At 38.9% G+C, this 19,081-nt stretch overlaps 2 protein-coding genes across 2 annotated transcripts; both read left to right on the top strand.

Annotated features, from left to right (window-relative positions):
• Nucleotides 1-1,084: 1,084 nt before the first annotated feature.
• Nucleotides 1,085-14,789, top strand: agpat5 (1-acylglycerol-3-phosphate O-acyltransferase 5 (lysophosphatidic acid acyltransferase, epsilon)). Its single transcript, XM_061039639.1, has 8 exons — nucleotides 1,085-1,858; nucleotides 3,754-3,823; nucleotides 3,909-4,024; nucleotides 4,145-4,234; nucleotides 5,562-5,652; nucleotides 7,143-7,304; nucleotides 11,372-11,495; nucleotides 12,681-14,789. Exons 1-8 carry the CDS (start codon nucleotides 1,640-1,642, stop codon nucleotides 12,904-12,906), a joined length of 1,098 nt encoding a protein of 365 aa, XP_060895622.1. The 5' UTR covers nucleotides 1,085-1,639; the 3' UTR covers nucleotides 12,907-14,789.
• A 544-nt stretch (nucleotides 14,790-15,333) lies between these two features.
• Nucleotides 15,334-18,316, top strand: tmem14a (transmembrane protein 14A). The gene is made up of 5 exons (XM_061039638.1): nucleotides 15,334-15,434; nucleotides 16,814-16,896; nucleotides 17,002-17,103; nucleotides 17,183-17,270; nucleotides 17,392-18,316. Exons 2-5 carry the CDS (start codon nucleotides 16,821-16,823, stop codon nucleotides 17,432-17,434), a joined length of 309 nt encoding a protein of 102 aa, XP_060895621.1. The 5' UTR covers nucleotides 15,334-15,434; nucleotides 16,814-16,820; the 3' UTR covers nucleotides 17,435-18,316.
• Nucleotides 18,317-19,081: the final 765 nt, after the last annotated feature.

Below are 19,081 nucleotides of genomic sequence, written 5' to 3'. Positions count from 1 at the left end.
ACTTCTATTTTTATTTTTAATAATTATATTCCCGTCCCCTGTTTTCTTGAGCTGCTGTAATGCTAAAATTTCCCCCATGGGGGATCATTAAAGTTTATCTTTATCTTTATCTTTAAGTGTTTTTGGTTTTGTAATTTTGTTTCATAAAATGTAAAAAATGTTTTTCAAAATGTAAATTTGTCTCACATTTGTAATTTTGCTTTGCACTTCCCAGCCACTGTACTTTTACAAAAAACACTTACGAAGGACAAAACAAATTTACAAGATGTGAAACACTTTTACAATCGCTGAGACAAATTTACAAGAGGCAGAACACTTTGACCAGTCCCCAAACAAATTTACAAACGACAGAATCTTGACGGAAAGGGAATGTACCGCGACAAAACAAACAAAATGACCCCTCACTCGATCACTTCTGGGTCACTTCTGACATTTGGTACATTCCCATTTTGTCAAGATTCTGTCGTTTGTAAATTTGTTTGGGGATTGTAAAAGTGTTTCACATCTTGTAAATTTGTTTTATAAGATGTAAATGTGTTTTTTCCTTGGTATAAGTGTTTTGGTTTTGTAATTTTGTTTTCTAAAAATGTAAAAATGTAAATTTGTCTCACATTTGTAATTTTGCTTTGCACTTATCAGCCACCGTAGAAAAGGGAATGTACCGCGACAAAATAAAACAAACAAAATGACCCCTCACTCGATCACTTCCGGGTCACTTCTGACATTTGGTACATTCCCATTTTGTCAAGATTCTGTCGTTTGTAAATTTGTTTTATAAGATGTAAATGTGTTTTTTCCTTGGTATAAGTGTTTTGGTTTTGTAATTTTGTTTTCTAAAAATGTAAAAAGGTTTTTCAAAATGTAAATTTGTCTCACATTTGTAATTTTGCTTTGCACTTCCCAGCCACCGTACATAAATGACTGTAAATGAGTAAAACATACAGGGGGGGAAAAGTGTCCTGATCCTTTAAACATGGAACTCATGGTGCGCTCTCTCCTATTGGCTGGCCGCTGCTACGTCACACGACCAATCAGCTTCGTCGATGTTACAGGGTGTCATTACGTAGGGGAGGCGTGTGTGACATTTGCTGCAAAGGAGCTACAGCTAGCCGGATAAAGATGAAGAAATAGGGAAGGAAACAGGGAATATTTAAACTTTTTGACCCCTGAGCTGATGTTTGGGTTAAACTCTGTTTGCGTAGCCAAGAAGACGGTAAATATTAAAAGTAGCGTCAGGTGAAACTTTCTGTCCGGTTAAACGCAGTAAAGAGTCGGCTAACGCTTCCCATGAACTTGCACAGTAAATAAGTAATAAGTAAGTTGAGTCGCAGCTCAGATATGTTGATACTAACAAGATAACCGTGTTTATTTAGGGGTTTTTTTTGTGTTGCATCATGGGTGGATGTTATTGCTTAAGCCGACTCTGCTAACTGCGTTTTGCACACAAGGTTAAAATTAGCTTTAGCCCAGCTAGCTGCTCACTCCCCTCCTTTGCTGCAGTTTTGTCACTTTCCTATGCTGACTAGTGAGGCCAGGTGTGCAGAAAGTAGGCCAGGTGTGGTGTGTGATAGATAAGAGTGCAGTGTATTGTCTACTTCAGGGATTTTTCTTACTTTTAGTGTGAGTCAGAGCTGGGATCATGCTGCTCTCTTTGGTTGTGCACACTTACTCTCTGCGTTACTGGTTCCCAGCCACCATCATGCTGGGAACAGCCCCGGCTTATCTGCTGTCCTGGGGGGCATGGCGCCTGCTTTCATCTGTCCTGCCAGCCAGAGTGTATCACAAACTAGACGACCGGTTGTACTGCATCTACCAGAGTATGGTCCTCTTCTTCTTTGAGAACTACACAGGTGTTGAGGTGAGTTAATGAACTTTAACATGTGACAGAGAAACAATGACACAAACATCAGTGACAGCTGCTTACTACATGTTTACATGCATGCACTACAGCAGGGAGGGGCAACTTTGGTCACAGCAAGGGGCCACATTCAATTAATTCTCACTGCCGGGGGGGCCAAAGTGTAGAATACAAAAACAATAATGTCTCAAATTTAACTCAACATATACAAGTGATCAAATATTATTATGGACGTGTTTGTGGTTTTCATGATTCCATGGCAGATTTCGTCATGTTTTGATGCGTAAAAATTGACCTGAGGGCCACGTTAGGGGTTGACGGGGGCCGCCGGTTGCCCACCCCTGCGCTACACCATGCATATCGTACTGGAAAGTTAAAGGTTCCCGTGTTTGTTTAAACTGTTAAAACAACAAAAAATGGGAGCGGGACAAAGAGATAATTACAGATCTGGATGAACCAGATACACATCCTTCTGTTGCCACTCCTTGTCCTGTGTGTGTGTTTTTGTAGTGAGTGTGCAGAAAAGTAATGATTGATGCTGGTAACATGGTGATCATCGTTAATGAAAACTAAAATGTAAAAAAACATTTTGTTAACTGAAACTAAAATGAGAACGAGGCTTTAACCTTAAATTATAACTGAAACTGTATTATGTGTTTACAAAACTAACTAAAATAAAGTCATACAGTAAACGTCCTTAGTTTTAGTCTTTACATTATCCTTTACTGTTTGTCTCAAGTCAGTTTAAATTCTTCATGAGCTTGCTGACTGCAGGAAATGAAACCTTTTCCCTTATAAATTTATAGGTTTAAAAAAATAAAAATACAAGTAGTTGCTTGATGTCTTTCTCTTTCTCTCATCTTCATTGCTGTACATATATAAACAACACAACTTCAGAAGGTCAACACTTTCTTTTTTTTCTTTTTTTTATATTCAGGTCTAATTACAGATTCTTTTCCTCGACTGTTTAAAGGTTCTTGTTTTAAATTACACATATATTTTTATCCCTGCACGGGTTATGTACATTTCTTGTATAAATCTATTTTTAATTGCACAGTTTAAGTTTGTTTCATCGAGGGGGATTCTTTAAAAAAAAATTTGGGTTAATATATATGTATGGGAGGGGAGGGGGGGGGTCGGTTTTGCGGCTTAATTTGTAACAAATGTTTCATGTCATGTACGTCTTTGTAACCTGCTACTGGATGCTTTGAATTTCCCTCGGGATCAATAAAGTATCTATCTATCTGAACCATAAGCATTACAGAGACAATGAAACAAAACCTAAAAACCAAACTAAAACAAACTAAACTAAAGGTAAAACAAGAAGTCAAAACAGAATAAAAATAGAAACTAATGGAAAAATCCAAAGCCTAGTAAACCAGCATCTCTGACACTATATGAGTTCTATAGTGCCTGCACTGGAGGCCACATGAAGAGATTTGAAAGGACCGTTTCTATAAATCCTTTTTCGTTTATTGAAAAGCTTTGATCTATTTCGGTCCAGCTTTTGTAAAAAAAAAAAAAAAAAAAATTGAAAAATCAGTCTGACTCTGAAATGAAATGAAATCCCTGATGCACTTAAAATAATAAACGAGTGGCGCAGGTGGCCTAGCGGTTAGTTCGCGCCCCATGTACAGAGGCTATAGTCCTCCAAGTGGGCGGCCTGGGTTCAAATCCAACCTGTGGCCTATGTCATTCCCCACTCTCTCTCTCTCTCCCTCCCAGTTTCCTACTCTATCCACTGTCCTATCAAATAAAGGCAATCTTAAAAAAAGATGTATATATATTTAACGAAGCAAAATACATCCATGCCAAATAATTTTGAAAATTGTTGATTGTCGATAATCTCTGCCACTCTGCTAGTGTTTGTAAGAGCGTCACTTGTTTCTCTTTAGATTGTTATATATGGAGATATACCAAAGACCAAAGAGAACGTCATCTACCTGTCCAACCACCAGTGTACAGGTAACGCATTTGCATATCGGTCTTTAACATTTCAGTGTAGTTCAAAGCACAGTTAAAAGTGAATTCTCCTGTGGCCTCTTTTCAGCTGACTGGATCATTGCCGACATGCTCGCCATCAGGCAGAAAGCTCTGGGTCACGTCAGGTACGTCCTTAAAGACGGACTCAAGTGGCTCCCGCTGTACGGGTGGTATTTCTCTCAGGTAATGCAACTCTGTGAGTATTTAAATGCCATTTTAGTCCTTTTCAGATGCAAAAATGAAAAATCGAACTTCAATCACATTCCCCACTGCCCATCTCGTCAGATTGTCTTTCTCTTCTAGCACGGAGGAGCGTACGTGAAGAGGAGCGCAAAGTTTGATGTGAAGGCGATGCAGAAGAAGCTCCTCACTCAGACTCAATCTGGAGCACCGGTAAGTTACTTCATAAAGGCTTTTTAAAAAAACTTCAAACTGAGACGGATCATATCTGAATTTCTGCCTTAAAATGTATTTTTAAACTTCCTAAATGTCGTCAGAAATTCCCTCTCTACCTTCCTGAAATCAGGAGATTTGTAAACAGTTTACTTCAACAGAGAATGTGATAGCAGCTGAAATGAAATGGATGAAGAAAGGTTCATGTGCAGAGTGCTTTATTGTGCTGAAGGATCTTTTTGTGACTCTTCTTCTTTTTTACTTTAAGTTTGTAGGATTAGTGTGTGTGTCAGTTAGTGCTGGGAAACTAATTCAGTTTCAATTACGTTTTTTTTTCTACCCACAAGAAAACAAGTTGCGCTCGTTTTGGTCAAAGGTTTTGTCATGTGTGGTAAATGTTTCAAAGTGTTTGCTGTTATATTTTGGCTGCAAGAGTAAGTCACCACTTCTTTGAAAACGCAGGTAGTTTATTTTTATTTATGTCTTATTTTTTTATGTATTTATATTTTGCTATCTAGATGTTTTTTTGTGTTAGTATTGTCTGAGAAATGCATGTGGTGCAGACTTTGTGAAATCAATAAGTAATCATGTTAAATAATCGAGAGCTCAGTATAAATCTAAATCATCGTGGTTATGATTCTTGCCCTAATCGAGCAGCTACAGTGTCAGTGTTTGAATGCATGTGTTTTCACAGGAGCCTGTTATGAAGAACACACCTGTTAATACACAGAATTTTATTTCTCAATGATAAAAAAAAATCTTGAGAGAAGACAAGAGGTTAAAGGGCTTTTGAGTCTTGTGAGAAAATATTGAACTTTATTCAACTGTAATTTATCATCAACTCTCAGACAAATTGGTAAAATAAAAACTACAGATAATAAACACAACACTCCTGCTGCTGCTGAAATAATTCATTATTTCCTCATGAGAGGAAGTTCCTGTTTGTTAAAGAAATTCTTTGCACCCTTCATATGTTGCAGAACATGAAAAACAGTTTTTCTAACTCACTTTTGTTTTGTTCTTGAATTACATTTATTAGTAGGGTACAGGTTGTCTCAGATAAAATCCAGTTGCATTGCAGTTAAAAAGAATGAAGACTTGAAGCTGAGTTGAGTCTAAATCACCAGAACGCAGTTTAGCATCTTGCTATCATTCAAACTGATTTAATGAGCAAGCTTTTGAAAACGTTTCACCTATCTTTATAAATTCATCACACTGTTTGTTGTCCGTGTTTCTAGTTTGACAAATCCTACAAATTCCACTTAATCACGTGTATTATGAAAAGAGAGTGAGGCCACTTTGATCGTATGTGTTTGTCTTCCCACAGATGTACCTCGTTATCTTTCCAGAAGGAACGCGCTATAATCCGGAGCTGAAGAACGTTATCGCAGACAGTCAGGCTTTCGCTACTAAAGAAGGTACCGACACGACGGCAGCGCTTTTCTGCTGTACTACCACCTACTAACTAAGCCCCGCCCACTCAGTCTGTCAAACAGCTGACTCAGTTCTGATGTTTGACCTGTGTTAACCCTTTAAAGCAGCAGTTCCCCAAATGAGCCTCACATGAATGCTGATTTGTTTGTCTTTCAAAAAGTTCATATTTTGTTTGTTTGAATTGTGCAGCATTCGAGGCATGTGTTACCGTTCAGAAAGAATAGTATTAGATTATCAGATTCTGATTTATTATCAAGTACATGTACTCGTAGAAGAGATTTGACTTGGTGTTTTGTTGTGAAACAATGTGTTAAAGGCAGGGTTGGTCATTTTCTCCAGATTTACTTTTTAAGAATTTGGTTGAAATTGTCTTTAGGACCTGACAACATTAATAACTCAGAAAGAGAAAGAAACAAAGAAAATCTGTCATCTGTAGCGGCTGTAAGCCTGTAAAAACTTTGACCAATGTCTGCCACGAGGTACCAATCTGATGAACCAATCACACGCCTCCCTGTCTCCCTGCTCGCTCTCTACCCCATGCATGCATGAGCCCACACTCAAAGCGTCACTGATGAAGTTTATACTGTGAGTTTGTCGTTGGACGTTGTGAGAAGTAAAATAGTAAAGTTTCTTTTTTCTTTTTTTTTTACATGTATTATGATAAAGTTTAGTGTTAATTTGCCGCTTAATGAGAGAACGTAGTTTCTACACAATGTAAGCGATGAGCTGTGGTTCGCTTCTGAAGCAAACGGCGCTAGTCCATGTAAGTGAGGGGGCGTGGCTTTTGATAAATAGACCTGCTGCTGATCGATAGAAGATCATTACAGGCTCAGTCAAATAACTGAAACTAATCAGTGTACGCCTTGAATATTTTTGCAGCATGAAGATGTTAAATTAACTGATTTTAAATGCTGAATTTATTGTAATTTTACTGTTTAGTTTAAACATTTCTTAAATTAATACATTTTTCTTTTCTTTTAATCATCACGATTGCCTTTGTGCCTTTGTGCCGTGTGGTGTTACGGCCGTCTCACAAACAGCATCCGTTCTGCAGAGATTAAGCCTATCTCTGGACCACAGCTCTGAATATCACCTTCCCCCATTAATCCAAATAAATCGCTCTGGATAGGCGACATGTGCACATGACATTATCTGCTATTAGAGAGGTATTAGTGAGCAGACTGTGAGCCACATCCACTGAGGGACTGTGCAGTCGTTGAACCAAACAGAAGAAGTCGTTTAGAATGATTTTGTTTTCAAATGTTGTATTTTTATCACAATTTATTGAACGTCTTCAAACATTAATATGGGTTACATTATCCATTGTTTTCATTATGGACAGTAGAGAGAAAACAGAAAGGTAGAGGTGATAACATGCAGCACATATGGCATTACCTTTAATACAACTTAAACCTAAACATGACCTTTCTGTTATCAGATTAAATCAACAGTGACCTTTATCTCCTTCCCGTAGGCCTGGCTGTTCTGAGGCACACTCTAACGCCCAGAATGAAAGCCTCTCACATAGCCATCGAGACCATGAGGGACCACCTGGACGCTGTGTACGACGTCACTGTGGCCTACGAGGGGAAGCTGGGCGTCTCCGGTCACAGAAAACCTGCCCCGACAATGCCAGGTAGGTTTCTCAAGTTCAAACATTTTTATAAGGAAGACGGAGAGCTTTGAAGAACTGTCTTTATTTCTTTATTTAAACTCGCAGAGAGATCTCTTAGTATTTATACAATTCACAATGCATGGTTGTTGTTATTATTTTTTTTATTAAAATAACAACAATAGGTTTTCTCCAATTTTTTCCTAATGCAATCAACCCTTTGTCTTCAGGAGTTAGCTGCACTTAAAATAGTTCAGTTTGGAGAAAATACAATCAACACTGTAAAAGAACAACTTCAAATGTCCAGACATTTTATTTGTTAGCTGCAGGTGTGAGGGCAAACAGGTGATGTTTTCCACCCAAATTTATGATTTCATTCATTTTATTTATCAGCGTGCACGACAAAAAAAAAATGAAAAGATGGTTGAACCAGATTAAGTGAGTCGCTAAATCCATCTACAGTCCCTCATAAAAGTGACACAAGACGTTCAGTAAACGTCTCAACAAAGAAACACACCTGACAACACTAAGTACTTTATGAAATGCTGTGCTGAGGTCAGCCGATGCATGAGTGATGCAGCTTTTCAAAAAAAATAATCACTGTGAGCGATGATGGCGTTTATGTCCTGCGACCGCTTTGATCTTCATTCTCAAAATGAAGCCGCTTTAAACTCTTTTCACTCGCAAGCGCGTTCTTTTCCACTCCTTCCTTTATGCTGTGAATCGACTCATTACAGGAAGTATTGATGTGAAGACAAAAACTGTCTTCTTGCCTCATCTGCCCTTTTTGATATGTAATAAACCTAAAATCGTAACTTCTACAGCGGCTTATTTACTTCATTTGTTGCACTCCGAGACCGAGATGTGTGAAGAAGTGTTTTGGAGGATTTAATGGGCAGGCTTCCTGGAAATGTTCTCGCAGTTTACAGGAGTAAACAAGTCTCAGCATTGGACTTCAGAATAATCTATTCTGCCTACTTGTGGCTTCTTTCCTGTTCTTACACATTCCTAAAAAATGTGCTGCTACTTTGAATAACATTTTAACATTCCAGTACTTGCCAAATACCCCAATAACATAAGTGGCATTTAAATGTGGATGAGGAAACATAAATATTTATGCAGAGTTGAAGTGCATGCAGAGTACAGACAAATACATTCTGCACAACTTCATTTCTTTCTCCTCGGATCTTAATAAAACTGCATTGTGTCCCTTTACTGTTTGTAAAGCAGCTGACCTTCCCAACTCATTTGCATATCGAGATTTGTTTTCAGTGGTGGCAGAATCAACATTGACATTGTGCATGAAATGGGTGAATGGAGAGAAAAATCTTTAAGACCAGATATGAATGCAGAGAGCAGCTGTGGTCTACTTTCTGTTAATCAGTGTCTGCATAGACACAAAGGCGGCGTCACATCATCAATCCTACAGCCTTGTATGCACCCCCTCACTGCGTAATCTCGTAGCAAACATTACCTATTAACAGCCGTGCCTTCCTGTAAACAGCATGACTCCGTGTTTTGGAGTTTTTGATTATTCTCTGTTTTCCCAGTTGTTCCAACAAACAGTCTGAATGTAAAAAAAAAAAAAAAACAACATCCCGCTTCAGTCAGGAATAAACATGGACGTGTTTCCAGAAAACAGAACAGAGAGAATAGAAAAGCTTTCCTCTCATCACGCACTTCCTGATCTCCCGTGGAGAAGGTGACTTTAGAGATTTCACAAGGAGGTGGAAGTGACTCGAGCTACGGACCCTCATTGTTTCTGTTATTGACATCCTTTCTGTTTTTATATCTGAGGAATATTTCCTCGTCAGTCTAAATAGTTCAGCCTGTTGTGATTGTTTAAAAAAGGACCCTGAAGTGTGTGACTTACAAGAAGAGGGCTTAGAATAGACTTGATGTGTATTCATGTATTTCATCCTTAATTATAAACAATGTTTTAAATGAGTTGTTTGCACATCCAACTATCTCATGAAGTAGTGGAGTAGGACATCAAACTGTCACAAGAAAAAATCCTGCACACTACTCTTACTAGGCATTACTACGTTTCGGTCCCTCTGAACCTTTGTCAAGTGTTTGACAGTGTTTAAACACAACGACTACGCCTCGCGTTTTAAAAAGTTCCACTAGATATTAACATTTTTTAAGCCATGAGAAGCTTCAGTTTTGCATGGAGCCGGGGTGGGAAAGTGTGGGAGAGAGAGAGAGCGCACACGAGAACGTGCAGGCTCGCATGCTCTATCTCTCCTGCTCACTCGCTCGCTCTCTCTCTCGGCCTGCCCAGGTATCGTCTATGTGTGGGAAACACTGGTACTAATTGAACATGTTGAATAATAACAGCAATTTAAACTACAGTTATGACCGACAACAGCTGAAAAATCCAAGCAGATCAGGGATTTGTGCAATAAACTTCAAGAGTAAAACAGCTGAAACTATTATAACAGGAAGGTGCTTTTGTTTCGATGCTGTGAGTCCTACATTTGATTTTTGGAAGCTGTCGTGCCATCCTTTATAAAATCCATTTTCTTAACTTAAGATTGATCAGTATTCCTGAAACGTAACCCTGCAGGAACTTTGCCTGGCAGAAATGTATCATTTTGAACAACAAGTCTGGTTGTGGAAAAACTAAACTAAAGGAAGAAACACAAGTCTGTCAACTGTGGCTCACAAAAGCTGATGTTTCGTATCAGGAAAATGCTCGACTCCTTTAAACTTACTTCACTGAATTTGCACGACTGAACCTGTGGACTGAAGCGTTGGCATTTGAACTGAATCTTGATTTTAATGTTGTTCTGCTGAGAACTCGAAATCCTCAGGTGATTCAAAACTTGAAATCAGTTGAACTATTTATTTTTATCAAAATCAAACGAGACAAGAAAAGAAATATAAATCATCTGGGGCACCAGTGGCCGAGTGGTTAGTTTGTGCACCCCATGTTCACAGGCTGTAGTCCTTGGATCGGGCGGCCTGGGTTTGAATCCCAACTTAGGCTACTTTCCCGCACTTCATTCCCCACTCTCTCTCTCTCCCTGATTTCCGACTCTGTCCACTGTCCTATCTCTCCAATAAAGGCACAAAAGGCAAAAACAACAACTTTAAAAACATAAATCATCCACTATCATGTACTTTAAATATCAATGAACGAGTTCCCTGGTCACCGTTGGGTCTCTTTATGTGCAGACAGCCTTAAATATTAATCATGTTAATGCCCTGTATTTCAGCTTTACTGGAGTTTATGAAAGGGGTTTTGTTTGTCCCACTAAGCAACTTCCTTCATCAACACCCGTGACCTGCGGTGGCAGATCAACCTTATTTTTGTAGGTTAAGCACTTATTTATGAAACGCTCTACAAGTGTTATTATCCCTCTGTGCCAGCACCTGTTTGGCACTCAAACTCCTCCATGTGTGAGGAAGGAAGGCCGTCTTTACTTCTAAGATTGACTTTGGCCTCTTCATGTGTGTTTTTTTCGTCCGTCTCTTCACCTCAGCCTTCTGCACACACCGACCGTCAGTGTTTATTGAACTGGCACAGATTGTCTCCGAAGGTCATTTTGAGTCTTTTGCGGCAGCTGATTGAAGCGCGCTCTCCACCAGTGAAGCAACCTTTCGCTGCTGACTTCGATCGAGTTTCCTCTTTCGGTCGCGGTGCCAGGTTTCCTGATAATATTGCGTGTTGTGGAAACAGGAACTTGAAGGTCTCTTGGGGTGCATTTGTAGCCTTGAGCCTTCACACTTGTTACATTTTTACGTCTGACCTTCTTCAACACTTTGGTTTTCTTTCTGCTCTGAGACTTTATTTCAGGAACATTTATCTGCCAGAACTGATCTAATCTAATCCCCTATAAATAAATAAATAGTATGTTGTTGGGACTCTGACTTTATTTGTAATGTGATGACTGGGGTGAGTGGGGTTGGAGAACAAGTGGCTGCAGGTACACGTCTGTATTCTTTGAATCAAAGGGACCTGGCATCACAGAGTCATCCCCCCTCAGTGTCACCTCATGTTGATTTTAAGTGCTTACTCTACGTGCCGTTTTGCTGAAAGGCTTTTCCTGTTTTTGTTTAGTCTATTTATTTTTTGTGTTTGACAGAATTCCTGTGCAAAGAATTTCCCCGAGTCCACATACACTTCGACCGTGTGGACATAAAGGAAATTCCTTCGGAGCCAATGTTCTTCCGCAGGTGGCTGCACGAGCGTTTTGAAATCAAGGACCGGTAAGTGTGTGGGCGTAATAATTGATCATGTCAGAATGACACGTTGTTCAATCAGTATGTCGACGTGAGTGAGGTTTTAAATGCTCCATTTATGCAGGACAAAGGTGTAGGCCCAAATATGTATCGTAGCTTGTAGAAGCTTCTGCATGAGCACTAAAAGAGCTCCAAATAAAAGTCAGCTGATTATTTGGATTTTACATTTTGTGCATTTCCCCTTAAATATTGGCAAGTTGATCTCAGATGGGATGCCCAGCCTCCTACGGGATTCATGAAGTCATAACAGAGGGGTGCACAAAGCTGGAGGGAAATAAGCAACTTCTCTCTTAATAATCACATTTATGTTGAAATCTGTATTCAGGAAGGTTGATCTTGCACTTTTCAATGCATGGCAAAAAAAAACAAGCAAAATATAAATGTCATGTTGTATTGCAAAATACATAAAAAAATATCAAACAGCTAGAAAAATAGTCCGTTGTCTGATGAAGGGCAAGGGCCCGAAACCTTACAGGTGGTAATTTTTCCATTAAATTTAATTTAATTGGAGCAGTTTCTAGTATAGCTAAATCCAGACAAAGATATAGAGTGGGTGCTGGATAAACCTCAACTGCATTAATAATTGTGTTGTCCAATCAAAGTCATAGTTGCAGAAGGAAAGGTCGACATTTCCTCTGGGTGCACATTTCATTTCAAATATCTTCTCCTTCACAATGCATGACATGAATAAGACACATTGAGGATAGTCACTATTGTCTGGTATTTAATTAAAAAGTAATGATTGGATTCAGGTTTACAGATAATGAAAGTAATTATTAAATGGAGGTCACATGGGAGGGAATATGATTAAATCCAGACGCATTCATTAAAAGCTGTGATTTACAAAACGGTTCACAAACGGAGCTGGCTGTGCTCAACTTAAAAAAACTCCTCAAAGACGATCGATCATTCAATTCCAAAGTCTGCACGATAGAACTTTATAATCGATTGAGATCGTTACTGACAACACAAGCCGCGCAACAAAACTCTGATGTGATTTGGGTGCAGATATTTTGTGCTGTAGTTGCTGTAAAAATCCTGATGTAAACTTTTGTCAGTCAGATTTTTTTTTCCAGTGTTTCGATCACCTCTGTAGTCTGTACATTCTGAGACAGGCTGAACCCCTAAGAGAATAATCTGTCTTTTTCAAAGGCTGCTGACGGACTTCTACGAGTCGGACGATGCCGATAAAATATGCAAGTTCCCCGGGGAAGGCAAACCTTCTCCTCTGAACCTCTCTAAAACCCTCCCATCAGTGGTGATCCTGGGGGGCCTGACACTGCCATTACTGCTGACGGAGAGCGGCAGGAAACTGTACGTGCGGACCTGGGTGTACGGGACGCTGCTGGGCTGGCTGTGGGTGAAAGTCTTTCCTTAACGAACAGGGCCGAGGCTGCCACCATGACACGCACAACAGACATGAGCGAGGCGGCGCCGTTTTTTTTTTTTTTCTCCCTGCATCCGAACAACACGAGGTGTGTTCATATAATGCAGAGCTGCAGCGTCTGATGAAGTGGCTGGGACGTTTTCCCAACATGTCTGGCTCATTGGAGACCTTGAGCTGAAAGCTGAACAAGAGATGAGGAGAAATGTTGAGCTTTTTTTTGTGCTGAGTGTTCCCTCGCGTTACTTTGATATCGCAGCCTAGTGTGATGAGAAAAGAGAGTTACCCAAGATGATCTGTACTATGAAATAGATACAAAAAATATATATATACTTATTCTATTTAACTTAAAATAATTCTCCCTCCATTAGATCTAGCCAAATTAGTGCTCTCGCATGCTCACCTTTCCATCAGACATTGACCACTTTTAAAGCTCTTACATGTCATCGAAGTGTAGAGTACTTTCAAATTAAATTAAAGGACCCAAACCAGCTGCTGTGTGGAGCTCACACAGTCCAAGTGATCAGTGCACTGACTCATTGACATTGGTTATAATGCTCTCTCTTACTTATGCTACGTCCCGTGTCAGGACGATAATGCACTTTGCTCATTTAAAGTGACATTTTTTTATTTTTTTTACATTAGTAGAACAACATGCGGTCTTTAGGGGCTCAAACACACATGACACCAGCTGCTTTGTTTAAGTATTCATTACTTCCTCGTTTCATACTGATAGTGAATGTAGCCAGGGGGGGAGAAGAAGAAAAAAAACATGTATCAATGTATGAGAGTGTTTCTTTTCATTCCCAACATCGAGCTCTTGATTTGACTCACATGAATATTGTCAAACATTTTTCTTTGTCTCTGCTGACCTCCCTCCCCCCCCCCCCTCTTCATGTAGAGAATGTGTTAAAAAAAAAAAGTTCTACTAATGTAAAAATATTCCTTGAAACCTCAAAATGTCAAACGTTGCCAAGACCTGCTGAATTTACAACGACGATGTTCAACGTTGAGTTTTACGTTGAGAAATACTTATTTTAATGCCAGCAAAGAATCATGTCTTTGTTTGTTTGTTTGTTTGTTTGTTTTGTCTGTATAGATTATAATCTCATTTTTGTATTGTTTATTTGTCGGTCCGCGACCTTTAAATGCAGTTGTTACTTCTGTTACAGCTCACATGAAAGTATTTACCAAGCAAAAAAAAACCCGCTGATAAAGCCATGTTGACAGTCTCTCACAGGTTCCTGTGCACTCGAAGCCATTTGTATTATAATTCTCACTGTAATGTGTAATGCACTGTACCTCTCTTCTGTTTGCTGTTTACTGTGAGAACCTTTGCATTTTCCACACATGTCACTTTACGTGCTTTCAGTCTCGTCTTCCTCTTCAGTCGGTCTTTGATTGATTCTCCTCATGCTGATGGTTCAGTATCTCTCATGGTTTTTACATGTCGCGCCAATACCTCACTTGAACAATCCTTCCTCGTTTTTAAAGATGATCCTCGTCAGCCATTTTATAGTCATTTTTAATCCTGACAGGATCCGACTGTAATTCATCAGGAAATCTCTATGTAGACAGTATTTCAATGCCAACGGATTTTTTGGAAATGTGTGCCTTCTCTTTGGAGGAGTCGGTCCTCAGCCCTCACAGGGACTCAGTAGCTCTTTTCCAGGTGACTGCATGGGGGCGCTCTGCTGGAGCTGCTGCTCACTGCAGCATGTGGTCACAATGTCTACAGCTCATAGTGGCTTATTTTGCTCTAAGAATGCATTTATTACACTTTTCTGAGGTCTATAATTAAAACGATGAAACCTTTAATGTGTGTACGTTTTGGAACTGGGGATCAGAATGAAATAAAGTTGTTTTCTTTTTCTTTGGGAAGAGTCAAAGTTTTCTCTCTTTTGCCGAACTGTCCTGAAAACACGATGACTAGAAGACTGGAGCTCTTTCATAGATATGAGTGAAGTACTGATTTATGAACGTGCCTTTTTCCTTTTATTTGGACACGCTTGACTAAAGCATTTGGAGTCTATGTGAATGAAATTCAAATTTTTTGCTCATTCACATCAAATTTTTATATATTTTTGAAAAATAACACATTGTCCCCAATTTGTTTTGTATAGCACCTTTCAGACACCAGGAGATTCAAAGTGCTCCACACAGGCACAATAAGCATTTCAAAAATATGTGTGTGCATGAGAAATACACCATTTCTACAGAATGCATACACCATTTGGACAAACTATACGTGTGCATTCAATCCGTAAAACATTCAGGGTGGGAGGGGAATCGATAAGCGTGAGGTAGTTAAAGAGATCTGTCTGTTTTGATAAAGGTTGCTCGTGTATTTTCGAGCAAAATAAATATGTAACCGTACGTTCCAACTTTTTCTAAAACCAGCGAATGTATCACGAACCAAAGTGCGCATGCGTGTTACGATTTTAGGGCAGTAACAAGGAAGTTCAGTCGCAGATCGAAGATACAATTTTTTGAAGAGCTGCTGTTCACGTTTTGGACTCAAGGTATGTTTAACACTCAGACGATTCCACTAACTTTACAATAATACTGAAACAGAAAACTAACTCTACGTGAAGTGAGTTCATATCTTCAAATTGCAAGAAGATGCGTTTAGGTGCGCACTTTGTGTGTTGTCTTATATCACTGTCGGTCTCACATTGACCCCTAGAGGTGAGACAGCGTCCTGCAGGAACATTCATTCACAACACGGGTCAGAGTTTGATAATTAAAACAAGTGATGTGCTGCAGTAGTTGACTTATTTGCGTTTATTACTCTTGTTGGTAGAAGTTATTTATTTGCACTGTGAGCACTAAGGTCAATCTTCATCTACTATCCCATTCAAATGTCATTTTTTATTATTCCTCATATTCGAATTTTATAATCAAATATTATTAATATTAAACATGCATGTGTTCATGGTATGCTTATATTTTTAAATGCATTCATTCGCATGTAGTTACACATTTTATTCACTAGAGGGCAGGCCAAAATTCAGAGTTTCTCAACTGTCAGTGATGGCTGCATGAAATCCTTAAATCCACACCCCTGTGTGATGTAAATGAGAGGTCAAGAGGATGAAGGGTGAGGGTTGCACACATGTACAATTTGTTTTTAAACAGGCACTCCAATACTGATCTCAGCTTTCGAATATGAATGGGGTTTGTTTTTGTTGGTTTTTTTACTTTTTCTATTTATAAACCGAAGTCTGGATTTTTGGTTCCAACAGCCCTTGTGTGCACCTGAAGGTAAGACGGCAGGTAGAGGACCAGCATGCACCTGGGTGGGCCTGTGGTTTCTGTTACCAGCTGCACAAGAGGCTGCACAAGAGGCAGCAGGAGCCTTGGGTTTCTGTTATTTTGTTCGCTTTCTTTCCTTTTGCAAAACAAACCTTCAGAAAACTTCTCTTGCCTGCGTACACCACATCCCCGCGGTGCATCAGTGGCCTTTTGATTATGTTTGATTTAACTTTTATTTAGATTTTTCCTATAACCCCTAATCCTAAATAAAATAAATATTAGCGGGTCATACATCTGTACCTTTCTCTTGTCAATTTAATCTTAAAAAACACTCAAAACTTGTTCAATCCAGACTAAATGTGAGGCTTGAACAGCATGCTTTCATTGCTTTCATCGATTATTCTGTTTAAAAAAATAAGCTGTTGATGGCACACTTTTTTATTTTTTGTAATTGTCGGTTTCCTGTACATACTGTCAGCGCTTCCACTTGTTTTCTCTTTGTTCATATCTTTATAGGGAATCTTTTATTTTGAAGGATTTTTGTAAAACAGTAACTTCAATTCAGTAACATTTCCAGGTCTTATTTATTTAAAGTCGTAGCTCAACATAAATACAGACTATTTGTGCGTTTCATTTCTTTTCACAGGTTTGTGATGGCAGTGGACTGGATCGGGTTCGGCTATGCTGCGGCCATCGCCTTTGGAGGATTTATGGGCTACAAGAGAAAAGGTAAAAAATGGCACACTTAAAGTTCTTGGGGCAGACAGTGAGCTCACACTCAGATGGTCGTTATAATAAACCCTGATTCTCATCTTGTGATGTGTTGCATTGTAGGCAGTGTGATGTCCCTGATGGCTGGTTTAGTGTTTGGTGGGTTCTCTGCTTACGGTGCGTTCAACGTCTCTAACGACTCTAAGGACATCAAGTTCTCATTGTGTGAGTAGCTCATTCAAGCACTCTTTGATTTACAGAAGGATCCAGCTGTTGTCATGTCATTGTTCTTTCTGTCTTGCAGTGGCTGCAGGAGTCTTATCACTCGTGATGGGGTTGAGATATAAGAAATCTGGCAAAATAATGCCTGCTGGCATCATGGCAGGGCTAAGGTCAGAGACCGACTTGCTCAACACAGTGAAGTTTACTGAGCAAATCAAAGATTGTGAAACGATGTAGTAACACATTACCTTTATAACACTTTTGATGTGTTGTCTGTTTCTTTTCTCGCAGTCTGTTGATGGTGTTTCGGCTGTTACTCCTCTTCATGGCGTGACTTTAAGAACAACACGGACCAGACGGAAAGCTTTCTGTGCCTCAATGTGAACAAGCCTCGTTTAAAAGGAAACATCATTCCAAGTTTTCATACCACGACAAGTCTTTTGTTTTTGTGTAGAAACTTAACAATCATGTGACCAAAATCTTTGCAAATGCCACCAATGTTTGTTAAACTGACTTTAGAGCATCTGTCTACTCATCTTCTTTAAGTTATATCACACGAGGGGGAGTGCTGCTGTACTGAATATCATAACTGCTGGGATTCAGCTGAAGATAAACACATTAGCTGATATTCAGTACAACATCTCAACATCGAGTGTGATATTACTTTTATACAACACTAATACAAAATAGTGCTAAAAAGTAAAACTCAACTACAGATTATTTTATAACTCCACCAAACCAACTGGTTCCCCATCTGTTGCCAAGCAACACATTCTATTCTACCGCAATCTGATGGTGTCCATGGTTACCACAGAGCAGCTACTTTGTAGTAAAAACATTTACTTGTGTGTTAATATAAATGAATCATTAGTCATGAAAACCAGTTTAATAAGGGACCCGTTGTGTGATTCTGAGGTATGAGATTGATGAATAAAGAACAACACTGTTGACATGTACAGCTGTAAATGTCAAATTAATAGTATTCAGAACTCCAGGCTGAGGCGGAGTGATACATATTGTGAAAAGTCCCAGTGATGTTGTTCTCCTTTATCGCCACTCATGGAAGGCCTCTTGTCCATTAGGCAAGGCAAGGCAAGTTTATTTATACAGCACATTTCAACAACAAGGCAATTCAAAGTGCTTCACACAAGACATCAAAAGCATCATGACAGAGGAAAGAAAAGAAACATTAAAATAGAACATAAAAAAAAAATCACTGGAATTATTCAATCTCAACGTATGTTCAAATAAAAATAATTCAAATGAAATTAATTGAAATAAATAAAGTAAAAAATATAAAGAGTTAAAAGTTTAAATCTTATTAAAGCTGTTTAATGAAAGGCAGCTGTAAACAGGTGTGTCTTCAACCTGGATTTAAAAGAGCTGAGAGTTTCAGCAGACCTGCAGTTTTCTGGGAGTTTGTTCCAGATATAAGGAGCATAGAAACTGATTAGGATTGTTTGGTCAGAATTTACTGTTGTATCATCATATATATATTAGGGATGCATTGTTTCAACATCGTTATTGGACAGTATTGGCCCTGCTGACAAACATTTGCACATCGTCAAATAATGTGGCATGAACCGATTTTGTTTGTTGTGCCAAATCAATTTAAAACTGGCATCTAGCCAATGTGTAGTACACCTTAAGAAGTCATGAAACAATCATCGGTATCAGCCCTGATGTTTCCAATCGGTGCATCTCTGATATGACAGGTTTAGTTTTCGATATGTATCATTACCACATCTGCAGCACAGTAAATGGATGTGAGCTTTGTGGGTGCCTGTTTGTCTACTCTTGATGCGGTGTTTATTGTTTATGCTGCTACTAGGGCTCAAAAAGACTAAAACATTTTATTCATGCCACAGTATATCTTGTATATTTGACTTTAAAAAATAATTTTAAATGTGATTATTTTTTAATAAAAGAAAACTTAATAAACTTGTGACTCTTAATTCTCCAGCTACATTTTTTTTTTGCA

This window comes from Labrus mixtus, chromosome 6 (genome assembly GCF_963584025.1).
Source record: "Labrus mixtus chromosome 6, fLabMix1.1, whole genome shotgun sequence".
Classification (NCBI taxonomy): domain Eukaryota; kingdom Metazoa; phylum Chordata; class Actinopteri; order Labriformes; family Labridae; genus Labrus; species Labrus mixtus.
This window is presented reverse-complemented; position numbering and strand designations above follow the sequence as displayed.

Excerpts from the sequence above, each read along its gene's own strand:
- agpat5 (XM_061039639.1), top strand. The coding sequence starts at position 1,640 with ATGCTGCTCTCTTTGGTTGTGCACACTTACTCTCTGCGTTACTGGTTC. Across the intron at positions 1,859-3,753 it reads AGAACTACACAGGTGTTGAG|ATTGTTATATATGGAGATAT; the intron begins GTGAGTTAATGA and ends GTTTCTCTTTAG. Across the intron at positions 4,025-4,144 it reads ACGGGTGGTATTTCTCTCAG|CACGGAGGAGCGTACGTGAA; the intron begins GTAATGCAACTC and ends TTTCTCTTCTAG.
- tmem14a (XM_061039638.1), top strand. The coding sequence starts at position 16,821 with ATGGCAGTGGACTGGATCGGGTTCGGCTATGCTGCGGCCATCGCCTTT. Across the intron at positions 16,897-17,001 it reads TATGGGCTACAAGAGAAAAG|GCAGTGTGATGTCCCTGATG; the intron begins GTAAAAAATGGC and ends GTTGCATTGTAG. Across the intron at positions 17,104-17,182 it reads GGACATCAAGTTCTCATTGT|TGGCTGCAGGAGTCTTATCA; the intron begins GTGAGTAGCTCA and ends TCTGTCTTGCAG.